At 47.8% G+C, this 12,542-nt stretch overlaps 1 protein-coding gene across 1 annotated transcript in view; it reads right to left on the bottom strand.

Moving 5' to 3' along the window:
- hivep1 (HIVEP zinc finger 1) overlaps positions 1-6,726 on the bottom strand; it is a 26,898-nt gene extending 20,172 nt beyond the window's left edge. The window contains exons 1-2 of the mRNA XM_056583419.1: positions 6,616-6,726; positions 2,688-2,825 (exon numbers count right to left, since the gene is read on the bottom strand). Of these exons, the coding sequence (XP_056439394.1) occupies positions 2,688-2,727 (40 nt within the window). The 5' untranslated portion in view covers positions 2,728-2,825; positions 6,616-6,726. The remainder of the gene's footprint in view (positions 1-2,687; positions 2,826-6,615) is intronic.
- Between the last annotated feature and the right edge of the window lie 5,816 nt (positions 6,727-12,542).

Genomic DNA, 12,542 nt, shown 5'->3' with positions numbered 1-12,542 from the left:
GTGTGTGTGTGTGTGTGTGTGTGTGTGTGTGTGTGTGTGTGTGTGTGTGTGTGTGTGTGTGTGATGCATGTGTATGTGTATGTGTGATATGTGTGTGTGTGTGTGTGTGTGTGTGTGTGTTGCATATGTGTGATATGCACGTGTTTGATATGCATGTGTGTGATATGTGTGATATGTGTGTGTGTGTGTGTGATATGCGTGTGTGTGTGTCCGTGTGTGCGTGTGTGATATGCATGCACGCGTGTGTGATATGCATGTGTGTGATATTCATGTGTGTGTGTGTGTGTGTCTTGTGTGTTTGATGCATGTGTATGTGTGATATGCGTGTGTGTGATATGCATGTGTGTGATATGCGTGTGTGTGTGTGTGTGTGTGATATGCGTGTGTGTGTGTGTGTGTGTGTGTGTGTGATATGCGTGTGTGTGATATGCGTGTGTGTGATATGCGTGTGTGTGTGTGTGTGTGTGTGTGTGTGTGTGTGTGTGTGTGTGTGTGTGTGTGTGTGTGTGTGTGTGTGTGTGTGTGTGTGTGTGTATACATTAGGCATGTGTATTTGTGTGCAACATGCGTGGGTGCAACATACATGCTTGCTTGATTGAGTGAGTGAATGAGTGTGTCTGTGTGAGTGAGTGTGTATGTGCGTTTGTGGTGAGGACCAGAGGTGAGGGGAAAGAGAGCATCATCAGAGCTGCTTAGAGACCAGCTGTTTGAGGAAAGTAAACACAAGAGAAGGAGGGACGGGGGAGGAGAGGAAGGGAGTTCCTGATTTTCTTCTTTATTGCCCACAAACTGCGTCAGCGGATTGCCAAAACACACACACACACCCGCGTAGGGTTCTCTCTCACACACACACACACACACACACACAAAAACTGCAACACAAGAGGACATACACGTTGTAAGTCATTTGATAAAGAAAAGTGTGTCAGGTCACGGTGTTGCAGGGAGAGGAAGTAAGCGGATGTTGCTTTGACGTGGTTCCACACGCACACGCACACACACACACACACACACACACACACACACACACACACACACACACACACACACACACACACACACACAGGAAATGCAGACTTTGGGTAGCCTTCAAAACAACCCAAAACGAAACCTAGCAGCCCCATGAGTTCAGCACCAGTAAGCACTCGCTCACACACACAGACACCTGTGTCTAACTTATCTGCAGAGTTACACGTAAGGTTAAATCGTCACATTACCAATGCGATACCGGTGAGTATCTTATTCAGTTTCTAGGGTTGCTAAGCGGGGTCACGTATACTCGCGCTACCAAAAGTACTGTTTGTCACAGCAGATTTCAAGTTTGTGAAGGTTAGAAACACTGCCAGAGCTGACCTCAGTGCTGATGAGCAAGGCACGGTGGACCAGTTAGTGAAAGTGCTACACATAAATTGAATGAAATCGGCAAACAATTATTTAGCATTCATCGCTAAAATAACTGGAAAAATCCAAAGCATAATCTGTGCATCTGTGACCAACTGAGAATAATTGCAATAAAACATTTATTTTTAAACCAGATATTCAGTCTTACAGCCTTGCTCTTTCAGCTCTAGGCCGCTAAAAACTAAATAAATCCCGTTAATATTTATGCATTCTCTAAAATACTGTATACAACGGGAAGAAAAAATAGCCTTAAAACATGCCTTATTTGGCTGCCTTTTGTATATTTTTTCCCTCATCCGCCGCCATGAAACTGAAATATTTATGGCTGAGTAATTTCAGTGAATTCAAAACAGCAGGATGTGTTTGTTTAATTTTTAAGAAAATATTTAAAAACCAGCCACCAGCTACCGGGATAGATCTCCTATGGTCTGTTGATGTGGTAGGCCCTGACTGGAACTCAAACGCTGCGTTCTGCTTTTCCCCGTAGTAACCCCAGACATCTGTCCGGGGTGGAGAGATGACAAATGCCATCTGTTGACGTGTTGGTCATTTCTGGGAACACGTTTACAACGGCTCCTCCCCAGAAAACGTATTTGTGTTAGCCAAAAGAAAAGACAGTTGGACCAAGGTTGTTCACTGGCCCACGCTGAAACAAAACCGTCGAGCTCGTTTTAACGCAAGACTTTTGAAAACACTTGGAATACTTTTCGAAAATCTAGGTGTGCCAAACCAACAGAAATGTGGAGCCAGAGAAGTTAAAAGGCAACCATAACATCCATGAACACTTCCCTTATCGGTGTCTGACTGAGAAGCACTTGTAAAACCGTCAACACAAGCCAGATCTTTCGAGTCAAGTGCAGGAAAACAAGGAGGATCCCGCATAAGACCAGAGCAGAGAACCACCCAGTATGATGTATCTAGAACCTTTAAATAGCCGACTCTCAGCAGGTGTCATCGATAAAACAGGTCCGGTCTATAAAATGTCTTCCTCTCTGACTATTATGACTCAGTGCCACCCTTTCTTCCACAAACAGACTGCTTCAGGAATACATGGCAGGGGGCCAGGCGACAACTCCAAACGAGTGTCACAACTAATTAACAACAAACACAATCACCCACTTTTTCTCCATATAATACAGCCTTCGAAAATATAAAGAGCTCACGCAAACCCAAACGCAAAACCGCTTCCGTGGTGACCCCAGAACTTGAGGCCCAGCCGGTGCTGGATCAGAACCGTCGCCGGCCCGGTGAGCGCCTGGAAGCCCGGGTTCCCAGGGAGAACTCACCTTTCAGGTTCTTGGGGTGGTTCTGTTTGGTGCGCGGCATTTTCTCTTGTGCGCCCCGCTGTCACAGCGACATCATCGTGCTGGAGGTGGGTTCTGACGGGCGCGGGGGGCGGGCTGCGGACACACTCCTCAGCAGACCTACGGAGACGGAGCAGAAGGCAGATGTATTTTGGGGATTCGTTTTTCCGCATTTATTTATTGTGCGCCAGTGTTCAAATGTTTAGCACCATTACTGCCCTGAACTCTCTGCTGGGACCCCCCGACCCTAATTTCACGTCTGGGATCAACATAGCACGGCTTTATCTCAAGGAGGGAGAAACACACACGCAAACTCAGCGGCCATTCGTGAAACTTAAAAGCGACAATTCCGTCGACGCTGAAACCGTAATGGCCGTACTGGCGGCCATGTCGGACGGCCACCACTCCAGTCTTCAGAACCTCATCCACGTTCAAACCAGCTGCTCTCCCCAAGCCCCGCCTCCACAGAACCTGCTGCTCTGCGCTGCGTGGGGGGGGGGGGGCATTTGTTTTTCATATACAGTTGTGCAGTGCGGACCGAGCCATGGTTCTGTCAGCGGAGGGGGGTGGGGGGGGAGGGAGGAGAGGGGGAGAGGAGGAGAGGAGGGGGGGGGGGGGGGGGGGGGGGGGGGGGGGGGTGGGGGGGGAGACATGTGTTCCTCTCAATAACAATACAACCTCTGCAGTCATCCGACACCCTCAATCTCAACACAAAGACGGCCAGGACGACCGCTGTGTTTATTGGGGGAAACGCCTGTTAGAGAAATATAGGGAGAAGGAGAGAGATGTATAGAGAGAAGGAGAGAGACTTATAGGGAGAAGGAGAGAGACTTATAGGGAGAAGGAGAGAGACATATAGGGAGAAGGAGAGAGACTTATAGGGAGAAGGAGAGAGACATATAGGGAGAAGGAGAGAGACATATAGGGAGAAGGAGAGAGACTTATAGGGAGAAGGAGAGAGATGTATAGGGAGAAGGAGAGAGACTTATAGGGAGAAGGAGAGAGACTTATAGGGAGAAGGAGAGAGACATATAGGGAGAAGGAGAGACATATAGGGAGAAGGAGAGAGACTTATAGGGAGAAGGAGAGAGACTTATAGGGAGAAGGAGAGAGACATATAGGGAGAAGGAGAGACATATAGGGAGAAGGAGAGAGACATATAGGGAGAAGGAGAGAGACTTATAGGGAGAAGGAGAGAGACGTATAGGGAGAAGGAGAGAGACTTATAGGGAGAAGGAGAGAGACGTATAGGGAGAAGGAGAGAGACTTATAGGGAGAAGGAGAGAGACTTATAGGGAGAAGGAGAGAGACATATAGGGAGAAGGAGAGAGACTTATAGGGAGGAGATATAGGGAGAGGAATAGAGCGGTAGAGATAGTAGTACAGAGGTAGAGATAAAGATAGATAAGTAGTGAGGAAGAGATATAGGTAGAGTAGTAGATATATAGAGTAGGAGAGAGGTAGAGATATAGGTAGAGTACTTGAGGGGACGAAATATTAGATAGAGAATAAGAAAGGTAGAGATATAGATAGATAAGTATAGCTGTAGAAGTAGAGATACAGATGGAGAAGTAGAAGGTAGGGGAAGAGAGAGGAGTACAGACAGAGAGAGAGAGAGAGAGAGAGAGAGAGAGAGAGAGAGAGAGAGAGAGAGAGAGAGAGAGAGAGAGAGAGAGAGAGAGGAGAGAGAGAGAGAGAGAGAGAGAGCCGAGCAGATGTGGAAAGAGGGGGAGGTGGCGGAGGAGACAGGTGGGGAGGGTATGATGTGTCACTGCGGGGCAATGTGTCCGGGAGTCTGACGTACGCCTCGTCAAACAAAGGTCAGGTACGGCGACGGAGAGACAATGGGGTCCTGAATAAACGCAGCTGGGGGGGGGGGGGGGCAAAGGGTGGGGTGCTCTGGCTGGCCCGTCCCCCTGTTCCACTAAGCACTTTATGAGGCATATGCAAACATCGCCGCTGGAGGAACGGAACACATTTGGCTGTGTGTGTGTTTCAATGCCCTCTTGAACGGTTAGAATGCCTTTTTCTAAAGGTCGCCATGCAAATTTGGCTTTGTGACGAAGGGAGGAGAGAGAAGGGGGGGGGGGGGGGGGCGGAGGTCAAGATAAACGCTGCTTAAAGCTCGACCTTTGAAAACCTCAAACAACAACAGCACTACGAATCGTTCGGTTCATCTGCATAGTGAATGATCCTGATGAACAAAATATCCTCTCCCTGCATTGTCAGGGCGCAGGGAAACCATGCATAACCATATTACAACAACCCAACCTCTGCTAAAGCCCACAGCGGTTCACCGTTAAACGATGCTTTAAGACCCGTTTGAGGGGACCGAGGATGCTTAGGGATTTACCGCCTGTCGATGCACGTGCAAAGCAAACCACAACACTATAACGGTCTAACGGGGGACAGCCTTTTGTGTTCTCCAGGCGCAAATGTTACATAACAGTTACTACGACCGGTGGGTGATTTATTTTCCTCCATTCACGCACAACTACATGTGGCGCTACAGCGATGACCTCATCTCACGGTGGAACTCGCTGTAGGATGCAGCCGAGCCGAGCCCGAGACAAACAGCGCGCATGCACCAGTTAACACACACGACAGATATAAAAAAAAGTCGAGATATTTAACGCGCAAAGGCGCTCACCTGGCTACCCGCGAATAAGTAGCCTATTTGTGTGTGTGTGTGTGTGTGTGTGTGTGTGTGTGTGTGTGTGTGTGTGTGTGTGTGTGTGTGTGTGTGTGTGTGTGTGTGTGTGTGTGTGTGTGTGTGTGTGTGTGTGTGTGTGTGTGTGTGTGTGTGTGTACGGTCGATCGTCTTCAGGTCTACCTGCTCGTCTCTCTGTCTGTCTCTTATGCAGGCAGATCTATATTTCAGAGAAAATACCCCGACACACGGGGGCAGGCGTCAGATATCAGCATGCACATACTCAAAGGTGGTCGCTCCATCCTCTCCGTAGTAGTACACACCTGAGCGTCCCATGCCTAAAACATGTCCTCCGTGTGATCTCCCAGCCCCCTCATCACGCACGTCACATTCCCTCACAACATCATGTGTTTGCGTCAGTAACAAAATAAAAAAAGAATAGGATACCCGTGATGCGATCACAATCGATAAATCAGTTAACGTAAATCAAGAAGCGGGCTTCACACAACCGATGAGGTCCGTGCAGACACACTAACATTAGCAGGTTAAGGTTAACAAGCGGCGACGCGCTTTGCAGAGCGGCGCGCGTGGGAACATCAGTATTCCACGCCTGCTGCGAGCAACACACGAGCGCCATGTAAAGAGGGCGGAGCCAGGGAAAACCCCTCGCCGTCTCCGCACCGCGCGCACGATCCCCGGGACGCTTCCCATGCGCGAGAAGCACACAAGCACACAACGTTATAGCCCAGCCCACAAACACTGAAACGCTTCATCGGTTCACCCTGAAAGTGTGAAAATGGCGGGGTGAAAAGAAAAGAAAACACATCATCCACTAGAACTAGTGTCCCACTTACCTACAGTGTAAAGCAGCGGGGGTCTGTCTGCACGAGCGGTACACGTTGCGTAGTGAGCGAGAGAAAGCCCTAAGTTGCCCACACGACTCACTGTATGTCGCCGACAATCGCACACCAAAACAACCGTTGTTTGTGACAGACAGTCGATCGAACCGCAGCAGTGTCGGAGCCTATTTCCACCCCAAAATGTGACATTCCAGCCATGCACAGAGCGAGAAAGCCCCCTTCCCTCTCTTCCTTTGAGAGCCAGACACAACAATTAGGACATTGATAAAGAGCCTACTCGTGTCCGAAAAGGCGTTGCTGAGCCAACACGAGATCCCTTATGAATGCGGCGACTTGAGGCACACCGCGCGAGGAGCGCCACAAAGCGAGGCGCGAGGAGACTGAATTAATGTATACTCACAGGTGCAGTCCTAGCTATTGTCAGGCATTTCTGCTGGAACACACCATTGGGATTTAGGGGAGAGGTCTAGATTTTCTCTTTTCACCTTCTCTCTCACTTTCTATTGCAGGAAACAGGCAGGCCCACTGACGTCACCGGGGGTCCCGTCTCCGCCTCCTAACCGCAGAATGACAACTACAGGGGGGGGCGTTCGACGGACACACGTAGCTGTGTTTATTTCAACTAAAATAAGTTTTAAACATGCACGACTCGTCTTTATTGATGTTTTTGCTTTAGTTTTGAGCCGAACTTTGTCATTTGTTCGTTTCAACGCCGTGGGACGTTCAAATGACGAGTAGATCGACGGCGTCGCTTGTCGCGGAACCCCTTCCAGTGGCCCCCTCTGCACATACTTTAGGACTGACGGTTTTCCCGGAGGTTCCTTGTTGTCAGGTCACGTTGTGCCCCCTCCACCACTACCGACCGACCGGGCTTTCCCATGCAAACAGCCGCTGTAGGGAGAGAGCAATGAGGATCTCTGTATCCGCCGGGACGGAAGCATTTTTTGGCGGGCCAACGGACTGTAGGCCTACCGCAATAAAAGCGAGGTTTCTTTTCATCGACCGCGACGACTCACGCAACCATATAGGGACCTTTATGTTGTAGCCTGCAGTATGCATAATAATAAACCGTTCTTTATTTGATTCGCCCTTCGTTTATGTAAGATAATAACAAATACAGTTTTTTCTTTTATAAACAGGCTTCAGGGCATCCGTAAGGTTAAGAGGATTATTTTAGGTCAATAGTTTGGTGCAAAATTGGTCTAGGATTTCTTCAACTTTCGAAATCAGTTGCCAGCAATAGTCAAGGTGGCCCGCATGTTATACTGGATAGTAGGCTACAGCTGGTCATCTTTGTTGTAACACCATTATTTTTAACGGTATGTTTTCAATGTCTTAAAAACACAACGCGTTGCTTCAGCAGAAGCAAAGTAGGCCTGCTGATAAAACTGGTGCTTTCCAAAGAAAGCCGGCTACGAGATCAGAGGAGGTTGCAATGAATCATTCGAGCAGCAAACAAATATGACTAAGACCGCAAAATAAATCAATCAAAACCTCTCTTGTAACACTAAAATCCACAGCTATTTTAAACAGGATATAGGCCTACACTGTATACACCCTTGGTGAAAGAAGCAGCCTTTAAATCGGAGGCAGTGGCTTATAAAATATAAACTCTTTCTCCTCGATGGGAAAAGGGGTACAATGAGATGCAGACAGAAGCTACCCCCTGCTGCTGGAAACCGATCAACTTTAAAATGCGTTCATGAGACGGCTACCCACCCACCTTCGTGGTGCCCCCCCCCCCCCCCCCCCCCCTTATGACTCACCTGCCCCAGCTATACCATACCACTCACACACGACACACCGTTGATAACACAACTTTAAAATAAGTATTCTTCTGTTCTTTTTTCGACGACAATAAAACACCCGGGGTGACAGTGATATGCTGTCACTGAGAGTTTAGGAACATGTGGATTTGGTTTTGCTTTCTGGCTGTGTGTGTGTGTGTGTGTGTGTGTGTGTGTGTGTGTGTGTGTGTGTGTGTGTGTGTGTGTGTGTGTGTGTGTGTGTGTGCACATGCGTGTGTGTGTGTGTGTGGGGGTGAAAAAAGGGAAAGGTTTATTGGATGCAAACTTCCAGAGAAAGGCAGCATTCACTGGGGAACTGCTGTCTGGCCGATTTGTGTCCGCGTGGCAAAGACTTGTGGCCGAGGTTCGGCGTGGAAGTATTTATAGTCCGATACCCTTCTGTCTCTTAAAACCTGTGTTGTGTAAACCCCCTTTATACGAGGGGAGTTACAAACAACCTGGAGTCAAATAAAGATATGGATTCAGTCGAGGCCTTGTAGCAAGCGGGTAGTGGTGGCTGTTGTTAATAAGGTCGTTAAAAATACTATCAACCAATCATGTTCAACCTAAACCTATTGAGTCCCTGTCAATGGTAGAGTGGAGGGAATGCACGGTGAGACAAAACTCACTGCACATGTTGACGCTGACAGGACAACAGGTTTTCAAGTTCAATTGAATGTATCATCATCTCAAATCAATATAAATGAGAAAATCTGAGTGGAATAATCCATTTCTCCAATTTGTGAATTCACTTGTCCAATGCACATATCAATGGCATATCCCAAGGCTGCCCTCCAGAGATAAGGACCACACCAGACAAACATATGCATGAACACACACACATACACGCAAACACACACACACACACATATGCCCGAACACACATACTTACATACACAGCACACACACACACAGACACACACACACACACACACACAGATAGACACACACACGGATAGACACGCACATACACACGCACACAGATAGACATACAAACGGATAGACACACACACACCCACGCACACACAGAGACACGCACCCCCACACAGACACACACACACACACACACACACACACGTCTCTTCCTGCAGCAGCCACTCCAACAATGCGCTTGTATAACCACCAACATGTCTTTAAAACCTCGCTTTGAGGGGGAATGACCAAAATAGCAACAATGATTACACAAACCGCGGAGCTGCCATTATGCAGACTAAAGCACGAGGCAAAAAGTGTCCCGGGCTGAAAGCTTATTAACTAATGGTTGTTAATCATCAACACATGCGTTTGTTGTTGTTATGTTTTAGAAGAAAAAGCAGCATTGCTATCAGCACCGGTCGGCTCTGAATGCACACATTATTATTATTATTATTATTGTTTATTCTACCTTTATTGGAGGCTAGCTTGTTTTCGGGTTGTTTTCGTACACACATACATTTCCCTCCATTGCACATCTCTCTCTGCAGGCTGGGGGTGAGGGGGGGTGTGGCCCACTGGCGCACACTTTGTTTACCCTGCGCTCTGTTGCATAACTCTGAGCTGCTGTTACCGCGGCAACAATCTGACTGGCGACAGAACCGGAAGAGAGTGGGGGTGCGGGGGGAGCGAGGGGGGGGGGGGCGTTATCAGATGAGATGGGGACAATCCGAGACCTCATGACTCGGCGCGGCTGATTGGACGACACTGGAGAACACCGCTAATGAGACGGATTCTCCGGAGCCTAGAAAACTTAACCTCTCGCCTCGCGTTGTGTTATGTCACATTCAACTCACACAACTCGGCCCGTTCCGGGCCAAGCCTAATGCAACCGCTTCGGGGAGACGCTCTGCCGATGTCTGCATTATTTATATAAACCTAAAAACTATTTATAAGACAGGCTGGGTCGTGAGGGGGTGTGGTCCTTTGGGTTCAGTGAAAGGGCGCAGTTGTCATAACGATGCTGTCTGTCAGTAATAAGATGTGGTCTGAGTGCCGTTAATGAGTTCCTCGACTCAGTGTTCAATCCACACACGCACACACACACACACACACACACACACACCACACACACACACACACACACACACACACACACACACACACACACACACACCACGTGGCCGCGTGTCCATCGAACCACTCGCTGGACTATAAATGTAGTTTATATTTTCCGAGCCTCTTTGCACTCTATGTCTGCCAATCAATGAAATAATCAATTGAAAGCCATTTTCAGTGCACACTTTTTCCTCCATTCCCCGCCTAAGAGAGAGAGAGAGAGAGAGAGAAGAGAGAGAGAAGAGGAGAGAGAGAGAGAGAGAGAGAGAGAGAGAGAGAGAGAGAGAGAGAGAGAGAGAGAGAGAGAGAGGGAGAGAGAGAGAGAGATGGAGGAGAGAAGGAGAGAGAGAGAGAGAGAGAGAGAGAGAGAGAGAGAGAGAGAGAGAGAGAGAGAGGAGAGAGAGAGAGAGAGAGAGAGAGAGAGAGAGAGAGGACAGAGAGTTAAACTTTTAAACCCAGTGACCTTAAATGGAAAAATGGAGGTCCCTTCTGCACAACTACGTTGTCCTTTTTTAAATTGCATTTTCATTCTGTGTAGATATCTTCATAAGGGATGTTCTACGTCTACGTCGACGTTCAGTGAGTCAGTGGTGTCAGTATCTCGTTCCCACCACACCAACATTGTTCCAACATGTGACCCCAGTATTTACATTTATCTATTGATTCCATTGGGGTCTTCCCCATAACCATGACTTTACAGCGTGTGACGCAAAAGCATCACAATGAGCCTGTCTTGTTTTGAGGATGTAATTATAGGCTCAAAGCCGAAGCCTAAACAGGTACCATTCACCACCACACGCACACATGTGTCACTGTGACTAGGCTGGGAAGAGATATCATTACAGGGGAATCCTTAGAACGTTTATTCATGGATCATGTATTAATATTGCCCCGATCAGAGAAGATTACTATAATATAACGACATCTGAACTATAACTATGAGATATTTATGTTAAATCATGAACTTTGCCAAACGATAAATGAAAGAATGACGATGGAGGCCTGAGGGTAGGAACTCATAGACGGAGCATTCTGACATTAACCACACCAGATCCAAACTGCCGGCGGAGCTTCCAGGCGAATGACTGCAGTGTCAGGCCTGCTGCGATTTCCCCCATGGAAACATACGATCCGATCTGTTTGGTAAAATTAACGTAATGTGCGTGTGTGTGTCTCTTGTGTCTGCGCTTATTTCCACTAATGGGCACCTGTTAACCTTTCTTTGAATACTTTCCAACATCGCTTGTTGAAATTAGGTTGAAATGTTTCATAAGCAATTTCACACTTATTAAAATAAATGATAATTTACCAATTTTAACAACAAATATGATTTGAAGTTTTAATTTTGCTGGTTCAGTGTAACTCGAAATAGCACATATGTGATTCTGCTTGAAACGCTCAACCACCGGATAGAAATGACCATGAGGGAAAATAACACAACCTTATTCTCTGTCCTCACTTGACCCTGACATCGGCAGGTCTAACTCAGCTAAAATACACTTTAATAGACCTTTAATATGCGGCCAGAGTTCCGGGGAAGTGGCCTGCTTCTTCTGTGATTCAGTCCGTGCTGGTTGAAGCACTGGTTCCCAGTGGTTAGCCTCTGCCAGTGCCTTACCTCTGCCATGAGAAGGTGTTCCTGTTCCTCCGCAGGGAGAGAGAGGGAGGGGGAGTGAGGGGGAGAGAGAGAGAGAGAGAGAGAGAGAGAGAGAGAGAGAGGAGAGAGAGAGAGAGAGAGATAGAGAGAGAGAGAGAGAGGAGAGAAGAGAGAGAGAGGGAGGGAGCTAGGGGGAGAGAGAGAGAGAGAGAGGAGAGAGAGAAGGGGGGGGAGGGAGGGAGTGAGAGAGAGAGAGAGAGAGAGAGAGAGAGAGAGAGAGAGAGAGAGATGAGAGAAGAGAGAGAGAGAGGAGAGAGAGGAGAGAGATGAGGGGAGAGAGAGAGTAGAGAGAGAGAGAGAGAGAGATGAGAGAGAGAGAGAGAGAGAGAGAGAGAGAGAGAGAGAGAGAGAGAGAGAATGAGAGAGAGAGAGAGAGAGAGAGAGGGAGAGAGAGAAAATGACAGATCAAGAGACCTCACCCCAGAGCTGGGAGAGGGCACGGAATTCTGAATGCTGAATTTTCCGGAATCCTGGAAGCTGAATGTTCCGAGGGCTTCTTGCGGGAAAGTCCCCTGCTGAGGTTGTGCTAATAAGGGAAAATGTGAGTATACAATATGAACACAGAGTATCTTCATAGAGTGTTACAGGAACAGGTATATATATGCGGTTTGAATACATTGGAAAGGGAGTAGATCAGTGAATGCCCCCCTTGACACTAAGGTCACGTTGTTGTGACCTTAGTGTGTCGTCGTCCCCCCCCAAACCACCCTCCCAGTCTAATTTGAATCAAAGAGCCCTGAATGAGCAACGAGAGACTGGTTTAAAAGAACATTTGCCCGGGCAGGGGAAAACTAACAGTCATTGTTTTCTCGAATGCCCTTTTGAGAACAACATGCTGCATAACCACCCCTC

The sequence above is a fragment of the Gadus chalcogrammus genome, chromosome 22 (genome assembly GCF_026213295.1).
Source record: "Gadus chalcogrammus isolate NIFS_2021 chromosome 22, NIFS_Gcha_1.0, whole genome shotgun sequence".
NCBI lineage: Eukaryota > Metazoa > Chordata > Actinopteri > Gadiformes > Gadidae > Gadus > Gadus chalcogrammus.
Note: the sequence above shows the minus strand (reverse complement) of the source record. Positions and strands in the feature narration are given on the sequence as shown.